This window comes from Mesocricetus auratus, unplaced genomic scaffold, assembly GCF_017639785.1.
Source record: "Mesocricetus auratus isolate SY011 unplaced genomic scaffold, BCM_Maur_2.0 Super-Scaffold_15014, whole genome shotgun sequence".
Lineage (NCBI taxonomy): Eukaryota > Metazoa > Chordata > Mammalia > Rodentia > Cricetidae > Mesocricetus > Mesocricetus auratus.
In genome coordinates, this window is record NW_024429186.1 from 1,536,329 (window position 1) to 1,563,251 (window position 26,923).

At 43.3% G+C, this 26,923-nt stretch overlaps 1 protein-coding gene across 1 annotated transcript in view; it reads left to right on the forward strand.

Moving 5' to 3' along the window:
* Dnah11 (dynein axonemal heavy chain 11) overlaps positions 1–26,923 on the forward strand; it is a 308,279-nt gene that overhangs the window by 34,777 nt on the left and 246,579 nt on the right. The window contains exons 9-18 of the mRNA XM_040742314.1: positions 245–361; positions 5,483–5,620; positions 6,028–6,152; positions 6,817–7,012; positions 10,967–11,071; positions 11,250–11,642; positions 22,314–22,646; positions 22,819–23,070; positions 23,163–23,332; positions 24,547–24,769. Of these exons, the coding sequence (XP_040598248.1) occupies positions 245–361; positions 5,483–5,620; positions 6,028–6,152; positions 6,817–7,012; positions 10,967–11,071; positions 11,250–11,642; positions 22,314–22,646; positions 22,819–23,070; positions 23,163–23,332; positions 24,547–24,769 (2,052 nt within the window). The remainder of the gene's footprint in view (positions 1–244; positions 362–5,482; positions 5,621–6,027; positions 6,153–6,816; positions 7,013–10,966; positions 11,072–11,249; positions 11,643–22,313; positions 22,647–22,818; positions 23,071–23,162; positions 23,333–24,546; positions 24,770–26,923) is intronic.

Consider the following 26,923-nt stretch of genomic DNA (forward strand, 5'->3'; position numbering starts at 1 on the left):
GCAGGAGGGCTGAGCCCCATGAAAACATGTTTCACCTGCCACCACACGGGCAGTGTTCTAGAAGGTTGACCCCCCGTGCGGTCAGTCAGATGCAGCTAGCTGATCTTGGTCTCTCCTGGAATCTGATTACAAAATATAAACTAATTGAGAGACTGAGGGGGAAAGTGAGGTCAAGCTTAAACGGTTGACATTTCATGGTTGACGTCTTCCCTGTAACTAACATTTTGTTTCCCCCGCAATGCAGGGGTTTGAAAGTGACTATTACAAATTTAAGTCTAAAACCCTGGATTTTGACAGACGGCTTGGGACGCTGCTCTGTGAAGGTCTCTGCAACTGTACTGGCTTGGAATCCGCTTTTAAGGTCAGTTCTGAGCTCCTAAGACAATGAATTGTTTATAGTGTTAGACAGCAAGGCCAAATGCATTCTTTTCTGATTCAGGTAAAGCATTAACCAGGTCAGGCGCCTTGGCTTGGCATTCAAGCCCACCGAATAATTAGGTTTGAAAAGCACACTAGAAAGTATCCATGTTTACTCTGGGAAGGTCATTTTTAGGACATTTAACTTTTGATCTTTTCTTGCATTCACCACTGTATTTCAGCCCTCATTTCCTGTAGAGCGAATTGGATGTGGCCAATGAAATATTGACTCAACAGTGAGCCACACTGGGAAGAAAAAAAAATCTGTAATTTCAATGATTCTTTCCTTTTAGATTGTTTGCCTATGCCGGGATCACCTGCCTAGTTTATTACTGCGACTGAAACAAATAAGAGCTAATTCTCCCTATATCATTGGGTGTAAGACACCATTGATTACCAGGCATTGTTTATGCGCCAATAAGAAAAAAAATGCCGCTATATTAATCATAATCCCATCGATCGCCCGATGCATTCTGACACCAGAGATATTGAAACATGAGAGAATGTTTCGTGAATGAACCTAATAGATTATACGTGTATTAAGGATTGGGGAATGTAGGTCAGTGGTACAGTGCCCACCCACTCTACCACTGAGTGGGTGGGGGAGGGAGAGAGATGGGGAAGTGGAGTAGTTCTGGGAGAGGAACGCATTTTGATATCTCCTGGAGATGGAAAGCAAGTAATATGGAAATAGGAACAGCATGTTTTAAAATAAGTGAATTCCAAGTCACATATAAGTGTATACTAGGTGATATCCCAAGGGGAAGTTGAGCGTTTGCCACCCAGGTGAGCACAGTTGGGAACCACAGGCACGATGAAAAGTAATACAGCAGGCAGACTTCAAAGAAGATTCTACTGGGTTTTCAGGTGGGTTGAGCGACATTGGCGAAGCTACCGTGTCTGTGTCCTCCTTAAGTTCACTACTGAGTGTTGTGACTTCAAGGATTGAGGAGAAAAATGGTGATTTTTTTTAAACAAAAAAACATTTCAGGTGAAACCAAGGTTCTCATTGGCCAAGATACATGGTGTGTTTCTGTGATTTCCTCTTTTGGGTACAATTATGTTTAATATGCTATTTCCTCCTTTGGGAATATATACATACATATTGTTCTTAGACAAATTGGCAGTATTCTAATTTACTTTGTAGCAGAGTGTTAGGCTTTTTTTCTGGGAGGGGGGGCTAACCTAAATGAATAGTAGTTCTCTGTAATGTCCGTGTGTGGCTTCTAATATTTCTGTTACCGGAAATTGTTATTTTTTAAGCTTTCGTGGGTAACCAGAAGAGAGTGAACTCTCCATATAGAGAGATTCCTAACTCCATTTCATCAGCAATCTAGTTCAAATTGTTCTTCTTGACCACTCACAACCATTCACGTGGGTTATTTAAGTACACGTTAGTTTATTTGTGTTTTCCTAAGCAGTTTCATCCTGTTGTCAAGTGCTTTAAAAAATTCCACATATTTGTAGCTTGACTACTAAAATAACAAGATAAAATCCTGCCTTAAGAAACCCAGGGCATTCTCTTCTAGCTTTTGTGAGGATTGGGTTTTTACTGATAGCCCGAGGGCAGTTGGATTAACTGGAATTAGAAATGACACGCTCTAGGGAGGGGAACAGCAGGAGAAATCTGTACAGGGTTAGTTAAATACTCCAAGCAAACATGATTTCCTCCATAGACACTAGCTGAAGAGCTCTGACCGTTGCTTGTCCTAGAGGAGGAAATATTTTTGTAGGTTATTGCTGAGAGATGACAGCTTGATGCTTGCTCTTGGTAAAGACATGGCCAGGGAGGGGAATGGATACTAGTACTCAGGTGTAAACCTGTAATGTTTAAGAACCCAAGAATGCCGGCATCTGCTGAAAATGAAACAAAACGCTAATAAATGGCTCTAAGATTTGTATCTAAGTAAACTGAAACGTGTTTGGAAAGGAGAGCCCAGAAAATATTTTAGACGGCATACTGGTTGAATGAGGTTCATTCAAAGATCTGAGGCCCAAAATGCTCAAATACCTTGAGGTCCAGATAATGCCACATGTGGCACATTCCATGGTGTTAAGCTTGTTTCATGTACAATACTATTAAAAATTCACTCTTACCTTAAGCCTAGGTGTAGATAGGATATATGAATTGTATGCTTAGATATATACTCTAGCCCTAAGGTATCTCATTGTGTGTTTGGGGGAGCAGGGATGGAGAGTATGAATATTCCAAATCCCCAAAAGCTGAAGTCAAAGATCCTTCTAATCCCAAGCATTGTTGATAGGTTCAACATGTATATGTATATGTATGTGTGTGTTTATATATATATACACATATATACATGCATATACATATATACACACACATATATATACACATGCATACACACATACACATATATACATATATGTACACATATATACATATACACATATACATATATACATACATATACACATATATACATACACACATATATACACACATACATATAAGTACACACCTATGTATACATATATATGTGTATGTAACTATATATATTGTGTGTATAAATGTATAATTATTTAACACACACACATACATACATACATACATATATACATACATACATATATATATATATACATATATATATGCTTCACAGGATTAAAAAGTCTTTGAACAGGGCAAGCCCAGGAAAAATTAATATTGATACTACTACTACTTTGAGCCATAGAAGCAGAGTTATGAAAACCTGTGTCACATTAGGAAGCTGAGAGGCAGTGGGGATTAAAGAGTTCTGAATTGGAATCTTTAGGGAAAGAGAACGTTGGGGGATTCAGCCTTCAGCTTGCAGGACCAGTGTGGAGGAAAACATCTGGTACTGTAAAAGGCCACTGACTGTTGTTCTGCCTCAAAGCGTCAGGAGGTTGCTAGTGGCTGCTGTAGCCCTCCTCCTGGAGGTGAACACTTATGTACTGATGACATCAGGAGGATGCTGCAGCTGTAACTCTTCTCTTGGAGGTGGACGCTTATGTACTGATGGCCATGAGCTGTTAGGATAGCACAGACTGCCCAGCAGGTCGAAAAGCACTACTCTGTAGCTTCCCAGATTGTGTTTGGATTATTTCTGTCTCTCCTTTTGCAAACGCAGAGCTTAAGCACCAGCAGGCTAGAAAGCAGGATGCACCATAACCCAGAAACTTCTGGAGAGTATAAGACCATGTGAAGAAAGAAATGTATTTCAAGGAAATGTTGGGGTTCCCTCTGTTAACCTAGGAGGGCAGTGCTCACTAGAGTTCACAGGAAACCTCAACTGACAACACAGTGGACTGGACAAGAAAGTTAATAATTAACATTTCGCTTGGTAGCTGATCAACTGGGTTTAAAATAATCTGGAAGTTTCTGTTACCGTTACAACTGTTATCAGAAAAGATCAGAATGTGTTTGTCTTTGATGGTCCAGGAAATAGATGCATGTATATACTGACTTATGTAATTTTTTTCACTGTTATTTTCAATGAGTGTAGCTTATGAGAATGTTTACAAAACTCTATCAAAGCTATTTTTCAATGAAAGTTTTGAGGGATACTCATTGCTTCCTAAGAAAAACAGAACACAATTCTCTTCATTTTCATGTTGCTTTACTTAGTTATTTTGAAATATCTCTTAAGGAAAATACCAATATAAAATGCACATGTTATGAAGTACACACATTACGAAGCCCACATAGGTATAGTCCAAGATCCCCATTGTGCCTCTCAGCCTTGCAAATCATTTAGCCCATCTATGTATACTTACTCTCTAGTTCTTATACTTGTGTGCCCATGATCAGTAGAGTTCAGAAGTTAGGCACACTAGGAGAGTAACACTGATAAACATTGCAACAATGTAATATAAAATTACAGAACTGAACAAAATCTTAGGAAATTGTTCCATTCTAGAATTTTTATATTTGATACTTTTAGACTGCGGTTTAGCCACTAGTAACTGAAACAGTAGAAAACAAGGCATTGGATGGGGAGACTAAGAGGGTACCAGTCAGAGGGTACCAGTGAAGGACGAGACCTTGTTTTTAATCTAGCTTTGCCACTAGACTATGCATTTTGGCAAAGGACTTCCTCCACCCTGCAATTCAGTTCCTTGTGGGAGAGCGTCTGACAGCAGTGTTTTTAAGGCCTCCAGTTAACCATGCCTGGCACACAGTGCTGTGTAAACTCCCATTGCATACAAACATTGCATTCATACAGGATTTAGCTTGCCAAGAAAGCCACCTCTTGAGCATGCACCAGAGAGTAAGCTTGGCTCATCTTCATGGACACTGGTGAGGAGCTGGGGAACCTGGGAGTCCTCAGTGAGCAGTGGAGAGTGTGGTCTTTCAGGAAGTTGATGGTATTACCAGATTGGTAACCGGCATCTACTTCTCTCTGTCCCACTCTGTCTCCACATGCTTCCCCGGCTTGCTCACAGTTTCCGGCTGCTTGTGACTTACGTTGCATTAATTTATCCAGCCATGTGCTCTTTCTGAGAGACAGCTGGATCAGCTGAAGGCACTGACTCGAGCCAGGACTTCTGTGTCGAAGGAAGTGTCCAACTGTGTCCTCACAACAGTAGTAACCATTGCTACCCCCTGACCACTGTTAGGGGCAACTAGATCTTGGGGGGTGGGCTAGGGTCCTGAGTGTAACAGTTACTGCTATTGGTATATTTGGTGTAGCTATTGATGAGGAGAAACATGAAACACACACACACACACTTAAGTCTTCTCCTTTTAGACACTAAGCAAGTTGAAAACATTTCCCCGACACCCAGCAGGAGGGATTGCTAGCCGGGAGCCAGCACTGCTGGTAGACATTGGCTCGTTTCTGATCTTCTCAATTTCCTTGTTGGCAAAGAAGTTTCATGTGGAATTTGGTTTGCTGGCTATGTAGAATTTTAGGAAAACACAAAACACATTTTGTCTTTTGTGGCACCACACCTATTCTAGCGTACTAGACTTGGCCTCTAGTCGTGTGAGGAGCTAAGCTAGGGAAGTTGTGAGCTGAATTTCTTGTACTAAAAAAAATTCGAAGTTCTTAACCTTCCTTTAACTTTGACTTTTTTATAGCTTTTGACCATATTTGGGAATTTCCTAGAGAAACCAGTTGTCATGGAAATTTTCAGCCCGCATTACAGCACATTGCTGAACATGCTAAATGCAGAATTGGATGTGTGCAAGCAATTGTATGATGAACACATGAAGCAGGTGAGTGGTGGTAAGACTGAGAAACTTCAGCACATTATGTGGGTAATGCCATAAGCTAGAGCCATTTCTTATTGCATGTAAGGATGAGATTTATCAGATAAATTATCCTTAGGGATTTGAAATTAGTGTCATTATCTATAGGCATTAAGTGTCTTTTAACCTGAGACCTTCACCATGCTAAGAAAAAAACCCTGCCACTGAGCTTTGCTGCCAACCAAATGCTTATATTTAACGGTTTTCTCACAGAGACGGGGAACTTGGTTTTGGACCTAACCTCTTCATTAGTGAAGTTATTAAACACCCATGCTTAATGCCACTGTGAAAGTAAAACAAACAATTGTTTATGAGGTTGGAAAGCACCCTAAGTGTCCCTTTTCTTCCACTTCATGAAAAATGTCAACATACAGGTTGAACACGGGCATGAAATTCTCAACAAGAATATGCCATTCACCTCTGGAAATATCAGATGGGCCAGAATGCTGCTTGAACGCCTCCAAATATTTTGGTCAAACTTTACATCTCTCCATTATCTGTGAGTAGCTAGGCTTACTTCATGGTGAATTATGCTGGTGTATATGGGTGGTTTTGCATTGAGACAGTTGTGATGGGTCCCCAGATAGTCCTCAGACTCATTAGGTAGCTGAGAATGACCTTAAAGTCCTGATCCGCAGCCCCTACCTCCCGGGTGCTAGGATTATAAGCAAGTGTCACCGCACCTGGTGGTGGCTATTCATATTAGCACCTGAGGATGTGCTGACCTGCTCCTTTTTGGTTGGGTTTGATCTGGTGAGATGGCTTTACCATAATTTTGGTGCTGTTATGCAGCTCATAACTTCGTATTATTCACATTGTTTCCTAGTCCTTTTATCTTTTAGTGTCTCCTTTTCATTCACTGTCTGGAAAGTTTAGTTATTTTACTTTCTCTTCTGTGTCATACAGTACTCTGTGCCCCCTTTTTAACCTTCCTTCTAGAAACTGGTAACCTGTTGACATTTAATGGCGCCTTTGGGGTTCCGTGTATTCATTTGTAACTACCTTTAGACTTGCCTTTAAACAGATACAATTTTAAAACATTGTAAGGCTTTCATTTGCTTCTCTCTCTCTGATCTTTATAATATGAGATCCCATTCTCTACTGTAAAATAAACTGCCCTCTGTCGTCATATGTAGAAAACTAGCTGCATCTTGTTGCTGCAGATTTCCAGACAGCCCTGATGAGGCTGCGGTCTGTCAGAAGTACGCTGAAATGACCGGTTTGCTGGGTCAGTTTGAAAGTCACATCTATAGCGAATGGAGAAGAAATGTGGATGAAACCTGTGAATTTAATTTGAACCAGCCCTTGGTTAAATTCAGTGCCATCAACGGCCTTCTTAGTGTCAACTTTGACCCAAAGGTAGGACTTTGCCTTTCTAATGCGTTATAGATGCTGCTCATCTGTTCCTGAAGCCTCCCTGATGATGGAGGAGTTTGCTACGGTCATTTCAACTATTTTGGGAAAGAGAATTCTAAACTCAGCAAAGTTTTCCTTACGGAGATTTGTTTTCGTGTGTATATGAGTGTGCGTGTACTTGTGTATGTGTTTGATTGAACTAAGGACTTGATAGATTTTAGGCAAACACTCTACCAGTGAGCTTATTTATTTATACCTCGGTTGGCAGAAGTTTCTACCCTACAAGCCACTCCTAAGTAATCATACAGGCTTAATATTAATTGTAAATGCTTGGCCAATAGTTCAGGCTTGTTACTAACTAGCTCTTACATGTAAGTTAATCCAGATGTCTTATCTATCCTCTGTCATATGGCTCATGGCTTGTTACCTCATTTTCTATATGCCCTGCTGCCTTTGCATCAGCTGGTGTCTTCTGACTCCTCCCTTCTTCTTTCCAGAATCCTCCCACTCTGACTCTCTTGCCAAATCTCTTCCTGCCCAGTCAGTTCTTTATTAGCCAATGAGAGTAACACATATTCACAGCATACAGAAGGATTATTCTACAACATACCTTACTCAATTATCACCAAGTTCCTTACTGATTTATTATTTTTGAGACGAGGCTCTCACTGTTGCCCAGGCTGGCTTTGAATTCACCTTGTAGCCCAAGAAAAATGTTAAACTAGCAATCCTTCTGTCTCTGTCTCCTAAGTAACTGGCATCACAGACTTTAGGTGGAGTTTTCCCATCCTGGGAGCCCCTTCCAAATTACCACACAGATACTTAACATTAATTGTAAATGCTCTACCAATAGTTCAGGCTTATTACTAACTAGCTCTTACATTTTAAGTTAATACACATTCCTTATTTATGCTCTGCCACATGGCAATATCTTTATTTGCATGGCACATTCATTTCCCACTCCCTCTGTGTCTGGATGGCGACCCCTGGCTCTTCCCTTCTCCTTCCCAGCATTCTCAATTTAGCTTTCCATTCTGTTTCACTCAGTCAGCTTCCTTATTAAACCAATTTACAGTGACAAATCATCACAGATCACATTGTACAAAATGGTTATTCCACAGCAACAGTTACTTCCTCTGCTTCTTATTAATTAATTAGCACCTTTAAAATGTATTTATTTATTTATTTATTTATTATGTATATAGCATATGTCTGTATGCCCACAGGTCAGCAGAGGGCATCAGATCCCATCACAGATGGTTGTGAGCCACCATGTGGTTGCTGGGAATTGAACTCAGGACCTCTGGAAGAGCAGGTAGTGCTCTTATCCTCTGAGCCATCTCTCCAGCCTCAATTAGCGCCTTGTAATGACTGCTTTGCCATCCATAGTCACCTGATGGCGAGCTGCTAAGGATGGGGGTCCATTTCATCTTTCCTCCTGTCTGGTAACTAGGAACCTTAGTAACCTTTAACTCAGTTGACTGGCACCTGTAGAGTCTACCAGACGCCTACTGGTGCTGTATGTTTTCATAGCAAGTACCAGGTTGCTCTAGTTAATTAAAATGTGAAAGCCACCAATGAAGAGGGGCAAAGGTCTGTCATGCTTTTGGCTGATAAAAGATCTTAAAGGGAAGATAAGCTTGTTGATGCAAGCTTGTGGTGTAAGTTTCTGTGATCAAAAAAAGAAAAGGGAATTTGATGAATTTTAGGAAGTGAAGAATACTCAGGATTAGGAAAGTGATTGGGCAGAGCCCTATCTGGCAGTCCTAATGCCTGCCTAGGATGCGGGGAGTCTGCTTACCAAATTAGAGGGTCACACTGAACACCCTACCTCTGGTCTGCTTCCCTAAAATAAGCACAAATGCCACCACCTTATTTTGCTAATGGAAATTTGGTTCACTGACATAAATACTTTATCAAGAAAACTAGCAGAGTCAGGTGGTGGTGGTGGACGGACTTTAATCCCAGCACTTGGAAAGTAGAGGCAGGAGGATCTCTGTGAGTTCAAGGTCAGCCTGGTACAAAGCTCTGTCTCTAAAAAAAGAAAGAAAAGAAAACTAACAGTACTAACTTGTGATTTCATGCCTGGGAAAACTGATATTTGGTTGCTCAACAAGCCCTCTATGGAGATTTGAAGAAGAGGTTGGCAAGGGCGCTATACCAGATAGCTTGAATTTTCAAATAAAGAGAATAAAAAGAAGAAAGAGAGGGAAAAAGAAACCGGTTTCTCCCCACTCCACACATCCTGGATGGATTTAGTGGATGGTGTTTCAGTTACTTAGTCAGCTGTCACAGCCGGGTAGGAGAGATGTCACCCGGATGTATCACAGGCATCACATGTTCTGAGTTTAGTTTCTTTTTTTTTCTTCTTTCTGGAAATGGCAATTATTTCAACACAGACGTCTTAGTTAGGTTTCTATTGCTGTGAAGAGACACCATGACCATGCCAACTCTCATAAAGGGAAACATTTAACTGAGGTGGCGGCTTACAGTTCAGAGGTTCGGTCCATTATCGTCATGGCTGAAGCATGTCAGTGTGCGTGTAGACGTGGTGCTGGTTACAACTTGATCAGAAGGGAACAGGGAAGTAGACTGTGAGACTGAGAAGTATCATCAGCACAGTAGACGTCAAAGCCCACCCCCACAGTGACACACTTCCTCCAACAAGGCCACACCCATTCCAACAAAGCCACACCTCCTAGTAGTGACACTCTTTTCGATCTTATGGGGGCCAATTGCATTCAAACTACCATAATAGATAAGTGGCAAAGTTTTACTATACACATGAAAGCATATATAAAAAGAGCAATTGCTTGAAATGTTTTAGGGATAATTAAGAGCTGCCATCTACAGTCTTGTTTTCCTTTGAGAATGACCACCACACACCAAAAACCAACAGCTCTCATTCCATGAACTCTGTGGATTCTGTAATGTTCAGATTTCAAGATCAAATTAAATTAGATAAAAATTTTAAAATCCCGGATGAAGACATGCATGACTTGGGATGCAACAAAGCATATGAAGTAAAAGTCTGTTTGCTTTGAACCAGAAACACAGTAATTGCAAGATGGCATCTTAAGCATTTCTCGTTTAAACTCCTCTCAACACTGAAATACACTCTTGTTTTTAGAGATACATTTATTTGTATCTATTTGAAAGGGGGGAGTGGAGAGAGAAAGCAAGAAGACAGAGCAGGCGGGGGAGTCAGGACAGCTTTGCAGGAGTAGCTTTCCTTCTGGCTTCTGAGATCATTTCTCTTGTTTCTATTGCTGCGCCCACTATGGGAGCTTCCAGCAGGTCCCGCTGTCTCCACCCCCCATGCCACTGCAGGAGAACATGGGCTGGGATTGCATGTGTGAGCACATCTGAGTTTTTTTCTCCCATGGGATCCAGGGACTGTGTTGAGGTTGTCATTCCTGCACTTCTACTCACTAGCTTGTCTTGTTGGCCCAGAAATCTCTTCTTTTTTTTCTTTTTTCTTTAAATTAGAACCATGCATGCTTCAAATGTCAATCCCAGCTCCCCCCTTCTCCCTCCCAGCCCCACTCTTACCCCCCACCCCCAACCCAATCTCCACATCTTTCCCCAGGGAGAGTGAGGCCCTTTTTTGAGGGGAAGTACCCAGAGTTTGTCATTTCATCCAGGGCAGGACCTAGGCCCTTCCCCATGTGTCCAGGCTGAGAGAGCATCCCTCCATGTGGAATGGGCTCCTAAAGTTCATTTGTATGCCATGGTGAACATTAATCTACTTACTACCCAAGGCCTCAGTGATTTCTGTGGCCTCCTCTGACACTACATTCATGGAGTTTGGATCAGTCCCCTGTTGGCCTCTCAGCCATCAGTCTGGGGTCCAAGAGCTCCCCCTTGTCCAGTCAGCTAGCTGTCTTTGTGGGTTTCACCAGCACGGTCTTGATCTATTCTTAAAGTATGCAATAATTCTCAATATTCTTGGAATAGCTTGTGGCGGTGTTGAGAGACGTCAAATACCTTTTGATGCTGAAGAAATCCGACATACCAGATTCAGCTTTAGGCATTTTCCAGAAAAGGAACACTATTTTAAAGGTTTGTAGCTTCTGATACTTGGTACCTGTGGGATGAAAATACTTTGAATTTTATTTCTTGGTTTGGAGACCTGTGGGGTTTGGTGCCTCTCAGATGCAGAAAAGTACTAACAAATCTGGCCCTTTTTTTTTTCTTTTTGGTTTTGTGTTTTCTTGCCTGGTTGATTCATCATGCTCAGCACATTGGGAATCTTGAGCTCCTAGTGCAAGGCTACAATAAACTGAAACAGAACCTTCTAGAAGTCGAGTACCCTCTCATCGAGGGTGAGCTCAGAGCCATTGATGAGCAGCTCAAGGTGGCTGCAACGCTGTGGACCTGGCAGGGTGACTTCTGGGTCTACACGGAGAGGGTGCGTGAGGCCACCTCCGAGCTGGAGCTCAGAGTGGCACAGACTCAGAGCAACGTGCGAGGAATCCAGCAAACCATGCAGGCCTGGGCAGAGTGGCCACTGCTGCCCCGGAGGGAACCCAGAAGAGAGGCTGCCTTCGCCTTGGAAGACAAGGGGGACCTGTTTGCTAAAAAATACAAGCTGATCCAGGAAGATGGCTACAAGATACATAACTTGGTGGAGGTAATAGTTCCGACATTCCAACCCGTTATAAGGCTTTTTATTTAGTGAAGAGCAAAACAAGATGCTTACACTTAATGTTGTAGAGCAAAACACAAGGAGTTCATTGGTGGTCCCGCCGTAATTGAAGGCGGGAGGGCCTGTGTTACCTGCCCGTGATTTGTGTAGCCCTCCTCATTCCTGAGGGACGGATGCAAATATGAGATAACAGTGACCAAACTAAAAATGTGCAAGTTGATGGGTCTTTGACCCGGTGGATCCCTTTGGCTGCCATTAAATCCTACCACTTGGTTGGCTAGTGTCAGTCACCTTGTTTTCATGATTTCCTAAGGATGGCAGCAATAGTGACTCTGCTTCTTAAAAATACGTTTGGATTTCATGGAGCTGGAGAGATGGCTCAGTGGTTAAGAGCACTTCCTGCTCTTGGAGGCGGGTTCCAGCGAGCTGTCAGAGGCCTGCTGTGGGGCACAGCACAAGTCTAGCTAACCCTGGACACTCTGTGGTCAGGGCCACAGAGGGCTTCTCTCTGATATTGCCTGACGTTGATGTGTTGATTGGAATGAACTCACAGAGAGGGAGGACTTACTGGAGGAATTCCTTTAGGGGTGGGGACTGATGAGTCCGTGTCCGGGCTGGCTCTAGAGCCTTCCACAGTGAGAGCAGGGACAGGATGTTGGCAAAGGAAGGACACGTGGTACCTGTAGCTAGCCAGTGCTAGGGACACAAACAAGGGGAAGTTAACTTTTCATGTTCCTAGTTCTTACAACAGAAGGCTGGGGATGGGTAGGAAATGGCTCAGTGTGAGAAGGTGCTTATTGCCAAGCCTGAGAATCTATGCTCAGTTTTTGGGGTCCACATGGTGGAGGGAGAGAATTAACTCCATAGGCATGCCACATCATCAACACACACACACACACACACACACACACAATCAATCAATCAACAAAATGGACTATTCATTTCTCCCGAGAATCTTGCTATGTGTGATCTTTAAGCCCTAAACACTGCCATGTGAGTAGGGCAGACAGCATCTCTCTGGTCCCCCCACACTGTGGTATTGGGCCGAGAAAGGACACTTGGTAGAGCCTGGAAACCAGGGTGTTCAGTCTGTCCCTTCCAGAAACTGGACCTGAATTTTCCCTTGTGTTGAATGAAGGTTCCCCATTTCAGGGGAGAGAGGGGAATTAGGATTTTCCTGCTTAAAACTGGATGTGACCCCCCATTAGTCAGCTCGGAGATATTCACCGTGAGCCTCCTATGTTCTCTTGCCGTTCTAAGTTTTGGTTTACTTACATATGCCTGTGCGTAGAGTGCACGCTCATGCATGCTTGAACCTGTGTGGGGGCACATACGCGCTTTCATGGGAGTGGGCGTGCGTGCGTGTAGAGACCCTGATGCAGATGTCACAAGTCGTTCTTGATTGTTCACCACATTATTCTTTGGGGGTTGGATCTCTCGTTTGAACCCAGAGCTCACTGGTACAGTCAGATTGATCTAGGGATCTCATTTCCACCTACAGAGCTCTGGGACCCGGGCAGACTGCCACCCACCAGACATTTATGTGGGTGTTGGGGACTGAGCTCCAGTCTTCATGCCTGTGCCTGCGGGCAAGTGTTTGCCCACTGAGACCCCTTCCGCATTCTAAGGTTGGGATCCGTGAGTGGGTAGAGCAAAGATCCTTGCTGTTGCGGGTCTTACGGTCTGGTGACAGGGAGAGAATAAGTCCTGGTGTGTTAGAACTGGAAAATGTGGCAGGAAAATGTTAGCATTCCATGGGGATTATTGGAGAGAGGGTGCAGTTTAAATGATGTGGTTAGAGTAGTTCTAAGGGGGGAGTGAGATTTGAGCAAAGACTTGGAAGAGGCTATAGAGTCAGGCAAGGCAGGCAGTAGCATGCAGAATGTCTTAGGCAGAGGAAGCTGCTAGCCGGCTGGAGTACCTGGCGTGCCCAGGGAAGCAAGAGAGTAGGTAAAGAAAGGGAGATTGTCAGGCAGTGGTGGTGCACGCCTTTAATCCGAGCACTCGGGAGGCAGAGGCAGGCGGATCTCTGTGAGTTCGAGGCCGGGCTGGACCGACAGCCTCAAAAACAATACAGAGAAACCCTGTCTCGTAAAAACCAAAAAAGAAAAAAAAAAAAAAAGGGGGAGATTTACTGGATTTTGTATACATTGACTTCTGTTCCAACTTAATTTAATTTCCAGGTTACGTTCTTCCTTCACACGTCAAATGCCCCAAAGGTTCTTTCCTGCTCTGTGAAACCCTAGACAATGCCTGAGGGCAGATACGGCCTTTCTGAGCCATGCCGATGTACTTTCCTGAAGAGAGTAACGGTACCCTGGCCAGCAGCCCCCCTCCCCCACCCCCCCTCCTACCCATACTGATGGAAAGCCTCCCCCCCACATCCTGGTTTAGCGCCTTTCCCCTTGAATTTGCATTTCCAGTAGAGGGCCTTCTCTTGATTCCCACACTGGTAAACCGAGTTGTCCAACTCAGCCTCCAGCTGTCTAAAACAGAAACCCCAGTCTTCCTTCCCATGTAGGTCTCCTCCTTTCACAATGCCTCCTGCGGATCTTGACAGAAGTCACAGTCTTCAACATCCACCCCCTTCATCCTCCACACCCGGTCCCTGACAGTATGAGTCAGCTCTGCTTCATTCAGAACTCATCCGGAACCTAACATGTCTAGTCCTTCCACTGCCCCCTCTAGTCAGGGACCATCATCTGTGACCTCAGATACTGACACCCAAGGTGATGGGAACAGGAGGTAAGGGCCTTTGGGAGGGGGATGAGGTCACGAGGACAGGGCCTTCACGTTATTGAAAGAAACCTTGTGTCTCTTTTACCGAGTGAAGATACAACAGTTTCTAATCCAGAAGAGGCCACATGACTGGATCATGTTCTAGAGGCAGTATCAACACTGTAGCCAGCTGCCTTAAAAACAAAACAAAACAAAACCCATCCTGTCTTATTTAGTCCTCTCCAAATGAGATTCTGTGGACCCCTGAAGCTGACGTAGCAAAGCCCCCCAAGTGGAGGATTTTAAGTGACGGGTGTATTCTCTTGTGGTCTTAGGGTCTTGGATAGGGGGTGTAGGCAGGGCTGTGTTTGCTCTGAGATGCTACCTAGAGCAGGAGAGAACCTTCAAGCATTGGACATGTACAGGAAGATCACCTCTGGATGTGACAAGGATTCTTACACATCTTAAGCTACCATTGGGTGTGGCTCTCTTTGGTGCTGTCAAATATTCCATGACTTTGTGGGCGTGGTCTTAACAAACTGTTCATATAGTAGGGTCTGTCTCACAGAGGTCAAGAAGCAGATAAAAATCTCAGGTTTTTTTTTTTTGTTTGTTGCATTTTTCTTGATAATTAAAAAAATTCCTTAAACTCAAGTGTTAGACAGTCTTTTTGACACTTTTTAATTATATATTTAAATTAGAAAGAAGCTTGCTTCCCATGTCAATTCCCTCCAGCTCTCTGTCTCTCTCCCCTCCATGCTCACACCCCCCACCAGCCCCCCACCCAATCCCCACTCTGTTCCCCAGAGAGGGTAAGGCCCTCCATGAGGGATATCTAGAGTCTGCCATTTCATTCTGGGAAGGGCCCAGGCCTTCCCCCAAGTGTCCAGACTGAGAGACCATCCCTCATAGTGGGATGGGCACCCAACATCCATTTGTGTGCCAAGGATAAATACTGATCTACTCCCCCAAAGCCCCATAGATTGCCTAGATCTCCTCACTGACACCACATTCAGGGGGTCTGGATCAGTCCCATGCTGGCCTCTCAGCCATCAGTCTGGTGTCCAAGATCTCCCCCTTGTTCAGGTCAGCTGTTTCTGTGGGTTTCACCAGCCCAGTCTTGACCCCTTTGCTCATCAGCCCTCCATCTCTGTCTCTGGGTTCCAGGAGTTCAGTTCAGTGTTTAGCTGTGGGTGTCTGACTCTGCTTCCATCTGTCACTGGATGGAGGTTCTAGGATGGTATGTAAGATAGTCATCAAAATCATTATCAGGGAGGGTCATTTAAGGTGGTCTCTCCACTACTGCTTAGTTTGCCAGTTGGTGTCATCCTTGTAGATCTCTGGAGATCTCACTAGTGCCAAATTTCCCCTCAAACCTAGAATGACTCCTTCTAGTATGGTATCTCTCATACTGCTCTCCTATATTCTGTCCCCAACTCAACCTTCCTGCTCCCCCATGTCCTTCTCTCCCCTCCTCTTCTCCCCCTCTATTTTTCCTGGCTCCCTTTTCTACCCCCTCATCCCCCCCTCCCATCACATGCTCCCAATCTGCTCAGGAGATCTTGCCTCATTCTACCTTCTCTGGGGTACCATGCATATCTCTCTTAGGGTCCTTCCTGTTTCCCAGACTCTCTGGCAGTGGGATTGAGGACTGGCACTCCCCTGATTCATGTCTAAAATCCATATATGAGTGAGTACATACCATGTTTCTCTTTTTGTGACTGGGTTACCTCACTCAGGATGGTTTCTTCCAGTTCCATTCATTTGCCTGCAAATTTCAAGATTCCATTGCTTTTTTTTCTCCTGAGTAGTACTCCATTGTGTAAACTTACCACATTTTCTCTATCCACTCTTCAGTTGAGGTTGCTTCTAGGTTCTGGCTATTACAAATAGTGTTGCTATAAACATAGTGGAACAGATGTCCCTGTTGTATGAATATACATCTTTTGGGTATATGCCTAAGAGTGGAATTGTTGGGTCTTGTGGTAGACTGATTCCCATTTTCCTGAGGAATCTCCATACTGATTTCCATAGTGGCTGTATGAGTTGGCACTCCCACCAGCAATGGAGGAATGTTCTCCTTTCTCCACATCCTCTCCAGCATGTACTATCATTGGTGTTTTTGATTTTAGTCATTCTGACAGGAGTAAGGTGCTATCTCAGAGTTATTTTGATTTGCATTTCCCTGATTGCTAGGGATATTGAGCACTTTCTTAAATGTCTCTCAGCCATTTTAGTCTCCTCTATTGAGAATTCTTTATTTAGTTCTGTAGACCACTTTTTAATTGGATCCTTTGGTGCTTTGGAGACTTGCTTCTTGAGTTCTTTGTAGATTTTGGGGATCAGCCTTCTGTCAGATGTGGGGTTAGTGAATATCTTTTTCCCATTCTGTGGGCCTTTTTGTCTCATTGACTATTTCATTTGCCGTGTGGAAGCTTCTCAGCTTCAGCAGGTCCCATTTATTAATTGTCGATCTCAGTGTCTGTGCTACTGGTGTTATGTTAAGAAAGTGGTCTCTTGTACCAATTCGTTCAAGGGTACCTCCCATTTTCTCTTCTAACAGGTTCAGTGTGGCTGGATTAATGTAGAGGTCTTTGATTCATTTGGATTTAAGATTTGTGCATGACGATAGACATGGATCTATCTGCAGTCTTCTACATGCCAGCATCCGGTTATGCCAGCATCATTTGTTGAAGATGCCGTCTTTTTTCCATTGTATAATTTTAGCTTCTTTGTCAAAAACTAAGTATTCATATGTGTGTGTGTTAATGTCAGGGTGTTCAATTGGATTATGTTGGTCTATCTGTCTATTTTTGTGCCAATACCAAGCTGTTTTCAGGTCTTTTACTTGTTTGGTCAGGGTTACCTATAGGTATGTTATGTTGTTTGTGGCAATTGTAAAGGGTGATGTATCTCTGATTTCTTTCTCAGTCCTTTTATTATCTGTATATAGTAGGGCTACTGATTATTTTCTTGAGTTGATCTTGTATCCTGCCACTTTGCTGAAGGAGTTTATCAGCTGTAGGAGTTCCCTGGTAGAGTTTTTTGGGTCACTTATGTAAGCTATCATATCACCTGCAAATAGTGAAAGTTTGACCTCTTCCTTTCCAATTTGAATCCCCTTGATCTCCTTTTGTTGTTGTATTACTCTAGCTAGAACTTCAAGGACAATTTTGAAAAGGTATGGAGAGAATGGACGGCCTTGTCTTGTTCCTGATTTTAGAGGAATTGCTTTGAGTTTCTCTCCATTTAGTTTGATGTTGGGGTTGGCTTGCTGTATATAGCTTTTATTATGTTTAGGTATGTTCCTGTTATCCCAGTTCTCTCCAAGACCTTTATCATGAAGGGGTGTTGGATTTTGTCAAAGGCTTTTTCAGCATCTAGTGAGATGATCATGTGATTTTTGTTTCTCAGCTTGTTTATATGGTGGATTACATTGATGGATTTTCATATGTTGAACCATCCCGCATCCCCAGGATGAAACCTACTTGATCATGGTGGATGACTTTTCTGATGTGTTCTTGGATTCGATTTGCCAGTATTTTATTGAGTATTTTTGCATCAGTATTCATGAGGGATATTGGTCTGAAGTTCTCTTTGTTAGTTGTGTCTTTGTGTGGCTTGGGTATCAAGGTTATTGAAGCCTCATAAAAAGAGTTTGGCAAAGACCCTTCTGCTTCTATCACATGGAATACTTTGAGGAGAATTAGTATAAGGTAATCTTTGAATTTCTCGTAGAATTCTGCACTGAGGTCATCTGGACCTGGGCTTTTTTTGGTTGGGAGACTTTTGATGACTGTTTTTATTTCCTTAGGGACTATAGGTCTATTTAAATTGCATATCTGTCCTTGATATAAATTTTGCAGGTGATATCTGTCCAGAAAGTTGTTCATTTCCTTTAAATTTTCAAATTTTGTGGAGTACATATTTTCAAAGCATGACTTAATGATTCTCTGTATTTCCTCAGTGTCTGTTGTTCTGTCCCCCTTTTCATTTCTGATTTTGTTAATTTGCATGTTTACACTCTGCCATTTGGTACGTTTAGACAAAGGTTTGTCTGTCTTGTTGATTTTTCTCAAAGAGCCAACTCTTCATTGCATTGATTCTTTGTATTGCTTTCCTAGTTTCTACTTTATTGATTTCAGCCCTCAGTTTATTTCCTGGAGTCTACTCCTCCTGGGTGAGTTTGCGTCTTTGTGTTTTAGAGCTTTTAGCTGTGCTGTTAATTCTCTAGTGTAACTATTCTCCAGTTTCTTCATGTGGGCAGTTAGTGCTATGAACTTCTCTTGTAGCACTGCTTTCAACGTGTCCCATAGGTTTGGGTATGTTGTGTCTTCATTCTCATTGAATTTTAGGAAGTCTTTAATTTCTTTTTTTTTAATTTCTTCTCTGACCCAGGAGTGGTGTTTTTGTGCATTATTCAATTTCCATGAGTTTGTAGGGTTTCTGCAATTTGTGTTGTTGTTAAATTCTAACTTTAAAGCATGGTGGTCTGTTAAGATACATGAAGTTATTCCTATTTTTTTTGTACCTGTGGAAGTTTGCTATGTTGCCAAGAGTATGTGGCCGATTTTTGAGAATGTTCCATGTTGCGCTGAGAAGAAGGTATATTCTTTTGTGTTTGTATGGGCTGTTCTAGATGTCTGTCAAACCCAATTGGGTCATAACTTCTATTATTTCCTTTGCTTCTTTGTTAAGTTTCTGTCTGGTAGTCCTGTCTAGTGGTGACAGTGGGTGTTGAATTCTCCCACTATAAGTGTATGAGGTTTTATGTGTGGTTTGAGTTTTAGTAATGTTTCTTTTACGAATGTGGATGCCTTTGTGTTTGGGGCATAGATGTTCAGAATTGAGACTTCATCTTGGTGGATTTCTCCTGTGATGAATATGAAATGACCTCCTTCATTTCTTTTGATTGATTTCAATTAAAATCTAGTTTGTTAGATATTAGGATTGCTACCCCTGCATGTTTCTTGGGTTCATTTGATTGGAAAACCTTTTCCCAACCCTTAACTCTGAGGTAACATCTATCTTTGAAGATGAAGTGTGTTTCTTGTATGCAGCAGAAGGATGGATTCTGTCTTTGACTCCATTCTGTTAGCCTGTGCCTTTTTATGGGCGAGTTAAGACCATTAATGTTGAGGGATATCAATAACCTTTGATTGCTCATTCTTGTTTGTTTTTGAATGGTTGTTGTTGTTGGAATTGTGTGTGGATTTCCATCCCTTTTTTCTTTTGGGTGTTGGTAAAGTGGGATTATCTATTGCCTATGTTTTTCTGGTTGTTGTTAACTTCCTTGGATTAGAGTTTTCCTTCTAAAACTTTCTGTAGGGCTGGGTTAGTGGTTATGTGTTGTTTAAATCTGATTTTGTTATTGACTATCTTGTTTTCTCCGTTTATATTGATTGAAAGCTTTTCTGGATACAGTAGTCTGGGCTGGCATCTGTGGTCTCTTAGTGTTGATAGAATATCTATGCAGGACATTCTGCCTTTCAGAGTTTCCATGGAGAAGTCAGGTATAATTCTGATAGGTTTGCCTTTATATGTTATTTGACCTTTTCCTTAGCTGCTCTAAGTATTCTTTCTTTATTCTGTATGCTTGAGGTCTTGATTATTATGTGGCAAGGGAACTTTTTTGTGGTCCACTCTATTTGATGTTCTGTAAGCTTCTTGTACCTTCATTGGCATGTCTTTCTTTAGGTTGGGAAATTTTTCTTCTATGATTTTGTTGAATATGTTTTCTGCCCCTTTGAGTTGGGATTCATCACCTTCTTCTATACCTATTATTTTTAGATTTGGTCTTTTCACAGTGTCCCATATTTCCTGGATATTTTGTGTTAGGGATTTGTTGGACTTAAGATTTTCTTTGGTCAATGAATCTATTTCTCCTAGTGTGTCTTCAATACCTGAGATTCTTTCTTCCATCTCTTATATTCTGTTAGTTATGTTTGCATCTGTAGTACATGACTGTTTCTGAGTGTTTCTATTTCCAGCATTCCTTCAGACTGTGTTTTTTTCTTATTGTCTCCATGTCAGCTCTCAACCCTTGCTTGTTTGAATTGTTTCTTGTAATTTTTGCTTCGTGTTTTCCTCCCTTCTTGCATTTGTTGGATTTTTTGGCTTGCTTTTTTTCTATTTCTTTAAGGGATTTTCTCATATCCTCTTTGAGAGACTCTATCATTTTCATGAAGGTGTTTTTGAGGTCCTTGTCTTCTGCTTCATCTGCACTGGGGTGTACAGGTCTTGCTGGTGTAGAATCTCTAGACTCTGGTGGTGTCATATTTGTTGTTCTGTTGCTGAGTGTGTTCTTATATTGCCTCTTTCCCATCACTTCTTCCAGTGGGTGTAGAAAGAGCCTCTTCCTCTCCTAGTGGGTAGGCGACCAGGGTTCCCTTGCGGTGGGTGCAAGCAAATCCAATACTTTCTGGCCTCTGCCCTGAGTGTGGGCAGGAGTAGACCAGCTCTCTCTGCAGGCTCCTGGTTGCTTGGTAGTGCATCCAGGGGCAAATCGACCTGGCTGCAGTCCCCATGCCAGGAGATCCAAGAGAGGGTGAGCAGGAGGAATTTGGGTCTAACATGGGGATCCAGAGCTCACCTCTGCCCTCTGCCAACAGTCTTATAAATATTGATTAAAATGCATTGAGCAGCAAAAGACCTGACTGGAAACTATTATGAAAGAAGGCTCCTGTCTTCCTTTTCAGAGAATATAGCCAGAATTTTTCTTGTGACAATGCCCTCTGTTTTTTTTTTAAAGTCAGAACTAAGTAGTTTCAAAACTCCCACCCTGTGTAAGAAAACAAGAAAAGCTTCCAACACAAGGCAGCTGTGAAGGAAACACATGCACAGTGGCTGATTGGTTGAGTGTGTCCGGCCTATCAGTGAGGTTTTCCTCTTTGATTTATGGAACCTTTGTGAACAGCCAGGGGAGGATACAGCTTGGAGAAAGGTGTAGGCCACCTGCCTCTCTCTCCTCTGCGTTCTTTCCTTGTGGGATGTCACTGATTCCCACGGAAAGAGCCTCAGGATGGAGGAGGAAGAGGAGAGGCAGCACCATGCAGACAGCTGTGCTGACCCCCAAGTGGGTAAAAGTCCATTTCTTCTGAATGCCTCAGCCATGAATGAAGTTATGTGAGGTGGTTCTGGTGTGACTGATGTGCAAGGAAAGCCCTTCCCTGGGGATATGAGAGGGAGCTAGCTAATTTCCCAGTGCTGCGCAGCCACTGACTTCCACCAGCATGACCCAGAACATGTCACAGGTTTTGTTTTTCACATCTGTAGGACGTCCCCCTCTTTGCTCACACGCCCATGCTTTTGCTGTCTAGTGACCGCAAAAGAAAAAGCTGCCCGTGTGCGGGGTCTCAGGATGGTGCACTGCATTCAGGCAGGTCACGTGACTGCATATGGACATTCCAGATACCTGGCAGGAAATACAACACCCCCCCCCAAGAGAGCTAACCCTTAGATTCTCATCCCTGACTCCCAGCGTCCCAGAATACTGTTCTCAGAGGACACTGGGAAATCTCTCCATATTGTCTTGGATGGAAAAGCCCAAGGCAATATAAACTTGGGACAAATCAACAGCTGCAGCCCGGGGCTGAGTATTTCCAAAATCTGTTGGGAGCTGGCATATTTCTTGCCTGTGTTTGAAGAGAGCAGTTTTCATCTTGGTTTTTCTTTTGAAGGATTTTATTTTGAACATGTGTGGTATGTTAGCTTAATGTTAGAAGACTATTATGAGATCCTGCAACAGCCTTTTTGCTTTTTACCAAAAGGGTTCTATAGCCTTAGATTTTAGTGTTTTGGTACCACACACACACACACACACACACACACACACACACACACACACACACATTCCTTTCTTCAACAGCCACTCCATGGTCAGTCTTCCCTTTTATGTTGGTTATAGATGACACCAAGCCTTTAATGCTTTGTTCTTAGGAGAATCGGAAGCTCTTCAGAGCCGATCCTTCCCTGGACTCCTGGAAGATTTATGTGGAGTTCATTGATGACATTGTTGTGGAAGCCTTTTTTCAGGCCATCTTGCATGACCTGGACTTCTTCCTGATGAACACAGAGAGACAGTTAAAACCTGCACCGTTTTTTCAAGCACAGATGCTCTTAACGCCCCCAGAGATTGTGTTTAAGCCCGCTTTAGAAAGAGAGGCTGGGGACGGCTTCTACGATCTGGTGGAGGAAATGTTGTGTGGCAGCTTCAGGATGTCTGCCCAGATGGAGCGCGTGGCGGCACACCTGGATATCGCAAACTACCAGGTATTCTCTTAGAGGCCAAGCCAGGATGATAAGTCCCAGAAAGATTCCAGTGGGAGGGTCACACAGGTTCCCTCCCCACTTCTGTGGAGGACCCTCCCTTGAAGAATTACATCAGATAATGTTGTGGTAAGAAATCCTTGGGTAAGAACACACTTTGCTCCCTCTCATTTAGAACGATATGGACAGCATGTTAGGCCTGGCCGAGGTCCGGCAGGAGATAATGAACAGAGTGGCTGACGCCATCAACAAAGTATTGGAGTTCAAAAGTTCTCTGGAGACCTACTCTTACCTCTGGGCGGATGACCGGGTAGAGATTCTGAAGCAGTTTCTTCTGTACGGCCACGCTGCACCGTCCGAGGAAATAGACACACACGCAAGTGAAGACATCCTGCAGCCGCCGACTCTAGAACAATTCAAAGAGCAGGCAAGGCAAACCCTTAGGCATTTAGTGCTATTAACTGGCCTTTGGTGAAGTTGCTATATAGTTTGGTTTTTTTTTTCTTCTTAATTTTGTAGATCGACATTTATGAGGCTTTGTATGTTCAGATGAGCAAGTTTGATGACTTCCGAGTGTTTAACGGTTGGCTCAAGGTAGACATGAAGCCTTTCAAGTTGAGCTTGCTCAGCGTGATCAAAAAATGGAGTTGGATGTTTCAAGAACATCTGCTAAGATTTGTCATTGACAGGTAGCCTTGGCCTTTGTGTTTGAAACGATGCTAGCTTTTAACAAAAAGTTGACTGGGGGGGGCTGTGACGATGGCTCCACTGGTAAAGTGCTTGTCATATGAAAGCGAGGACTCAAGTTCAGTCTCCTGTACCCAAGAGAAAGGTACATAGCAGTAGAATACGCTTGCAGTCCCAGAGGCGGGAAGGCAAAAGCAGAAGAATCCCTGGGGCTTGCTAGCCAGCCAGCCCAGCCTAAAGCAGTGTCCTCCTCCAGGTTTAGTGAGAGATCATGACTCAGAAGCAAAACAAAATAAAGTTGCCTGGAACCTGAAGAATGACAACTGAATGCTACTGTAGGTTTCTTATCCCGCCAGGTCCCATTGCTGCTTCAGCCCCAAATAAACACACAGAGACTCACATTAATTTTTTAAACTGTTGGCCGATGTCTAGGGCTTCTTATTGGCCAGCTCTGTCTTAACTATTAACCCATTTCTATTCACCTATGTATTTCCACATGGTCTTATCTTACTGGAGAATGCCTGGTGTATCCTATCCTCCTGGTCCTTCCATGGAATCTCTTGCAGCATCTCTCTCTTTGCCTACCTTTCCCAGAATTCTCCTCATCTCCTACGTCCCACCTATCTTCCTGCCTCTACTACCTACTGGCCAAACAGTGTTTTATCCATCAACCAATAAGAGACACATATATACAGAAGGACATCCCCCATCACCTGAAGTTAGCCTCTGGCCTCTGTGTGTGCATACCCATAGCTGACTAGTTTGTAGCTGACAAATTAACACCCAGAGTATTTATACTGCCGTACTTAGAGTAGATTTAAAAAATAGTGTTTGTACATAATGAAAACAAGACCCAGTCAAGACTTAACATGCTCATATATGAATGAACTTGGGACCCGTCTGTCTGGTGAAAGATAGCAAATAATGAAGGTTATATACAGTTATTACTCTACTTACATGAAGTTCCATAATAAGTAGCCCACAGAGAAAGAGAGTGGTAAGCCATTGCCAAGGGTTGGAGAATATGTCTTGGCTTGGTGTGGAGGAGGAATGTGGGAAATGGCATGAATGGGTGCTTAAATCCGATAATGGACACTTGACTGCTTCTGTCTGTCTTTCTGCCATGGTGAGGAGTTCTGCCTTGAACTCTGTGCATGAGGCCAGACGTTTTCCCTAATCTAGCTTATATGCACACGCATGCATGTGTTTGCTACAGTCTGAACGAGCTGCAAGGATTCATCAAGCAGACGGATGCAGGTCTTCAGAGACAGCTGAGCAAAGGCGATCACAACGGCTTGGTTGACATCATGGGCCACCTTCTGGCTGTGAGAAGCCGGCAGAGAGCTACCGATGCGCTCTTTGACCCTCTGAAAGAAACCATCATGCTGTTGGAAAGCTATGGTCAGAAGATGCCCGAGCAAGTCTATGCCCAGCTGGAGGTAAGAACCAGTGAGATAACCAAAGTTTCCCGGTGAGTACCCAAGCCATTCCTTCTGCCTGGTGCTTGATTTACATGCACTTAAATTACAAACAATCTTGTTTTACATGTCAATCCCTCCCCCTCCTCCCTGCCCCCTATCCCATCCCATTTCTGCTCCCCGGTGAGGGTGAGGACTTCCATGGGGGATCTTCAAAGTCTGTCACATCATTTGGAGCAGGGCCTAGACCCTCCCCCATGTGTTTAGGCTGAGAGAGTATCCCTCTATGTGGAGTGAGTGGGCTCCCAAAGTCTATTCATATACTAGGAATAAATACTGCCAGAGGCCCAATAAATTGCCCAGGCCTCCTAACTGACATCCACATTCAGGGGTTCTGGATCAGTCCTATTCTGGTTTCCCAGTTACCAGTCTGGGGTTCATGAGCTCCCCCTTGTTCAGGTCAGCTGTTTCTGTGGGTTTCACCAGCTTGGTCTTGACCCCTTTGCTCATCACTCCTCCCTTTCTGCAACTGGATTCCAAGAGTTCAGCTAAGTGTTTAGCTGTGAATCTCTGCTTCTGCTTCCATCAGTTACTGGATGAAGGCTCTAAGATGGCATAAAAGGTAGTCATCAATCTCATTATCAGGGAAGGGCATTTTAAGGTAGCCTCTCCACTATTGCTTAGATTGTTAGTTGGGGTCATCCTCGTAGCTCTCTGGACATTTCCCTAGTGCCAGATTTCTCAATAATGTTTCCCTCTATTATGGTATCTCTTATCTTGCTCTCCTCTATTCTTCCCCTGCCTCAGTCTCCCTGCTACACAACCTCATCACACTATGAACTGAGGTGAGGAGTGTTTTCACAGCACAGGTAAAGATCTGAAGGTGAAAGAGAAATTTTTGCAGGTCGTAGAAGTAGTAAAGCCAGCCGCTATTCCTCTCTGTGTGTGTCCTAAGGGAAATGTTCCCATCCACTGTGACACTGTCCCCATGGGTAGCCAGCATCTCTGTTCTGTTCCTTGAGTCCCAGAGTTATGGTCATTTTCATGTGTGTGGTACAGCCAAGTACCCAGGTTCCTCTGTGCACTCAGTTGCCTGGTATTGAGAAGCAATGCAGGCTTGTCAATGTGTCATGAATGTGATGATAAAAAATGTAGTATCTGGTCTGGATGGGGAAATCTCTGTGTTTTCCCGTCAGATTCCTGTTTCACACTATCTGCGATCCAGAAACATTTGGTGGCTGGTGTGTGTGCCAGTGTATGAGCAACGTCTGTTTAATTCTAACTGAATTTACGACCAAAAAAAAAAATCTCTTCCAGTTGAGTCTCTGTTCCTGTGCATATTGGCATTCTGTAGATGGTGGGGTTGGGGGTGGGCCTGCAGCGGACTCTGGGAGTGTAATCAGCAGATGCATTAACCAAAGCTTGCTTTGGAATTGTCTGTCTAGATTAGTGGTCAGAGCGCACAGCTCAAATACTGATTTGTGTGCGCATGTGAGTGTGTGTGTGGTCACTATGCATGTATGTATGTATGTATGTATGTATGTATGTATGCATGCATGCATGCAGAGGCCAGAGGTGGACAATGGCTGTCCTGCTCTCTCATTCTCTACCCAAGCCCCCTAAAGAGGGGTATTCCACTGAATCTGGAGTTAGACTGACAGTCAGCAAGCTCTTGTAACCTCCCCCCACCCCCCAACCCCCGGCTTCTAACCCACCATCCCTGACAGCTGTGGGCTTACTGTGTGCAAGCACCACTCCTAGCTTTTTAAGTGGATGCCAGTATCTGGACTCAGGTTCTCCAGCTTTCCCAGCAAGCTCTCCTACTTACCGAGTTAGTCTGTAGCTACAGCGTCTGGTTTTCAATACTATGGGGTCAGCTCTCATCTATCTGTCTTGGCACACTATACATCTTTGAGTGTGTTGCCTTTTGGGTAAAATATTTCTTGTGACTCCTTTTAAGATAATTTTTTAAATTTGCCTATATTTGCTGCTTGCAACTTACTTCAGTTCTTTTTTTTATTCTGATGAAACTGACATCAGCTTAGTTGTAAAATATTTTAAATGTACAGTTAAAGGAGATGTAGCATATTTACAGAGTTGCGTAACCACAACTTCTGTTCAGTGCCACCAAGTTTTTCCTCATCCCGTTGGCACTTTTTTTTAATCTCTGTGGAT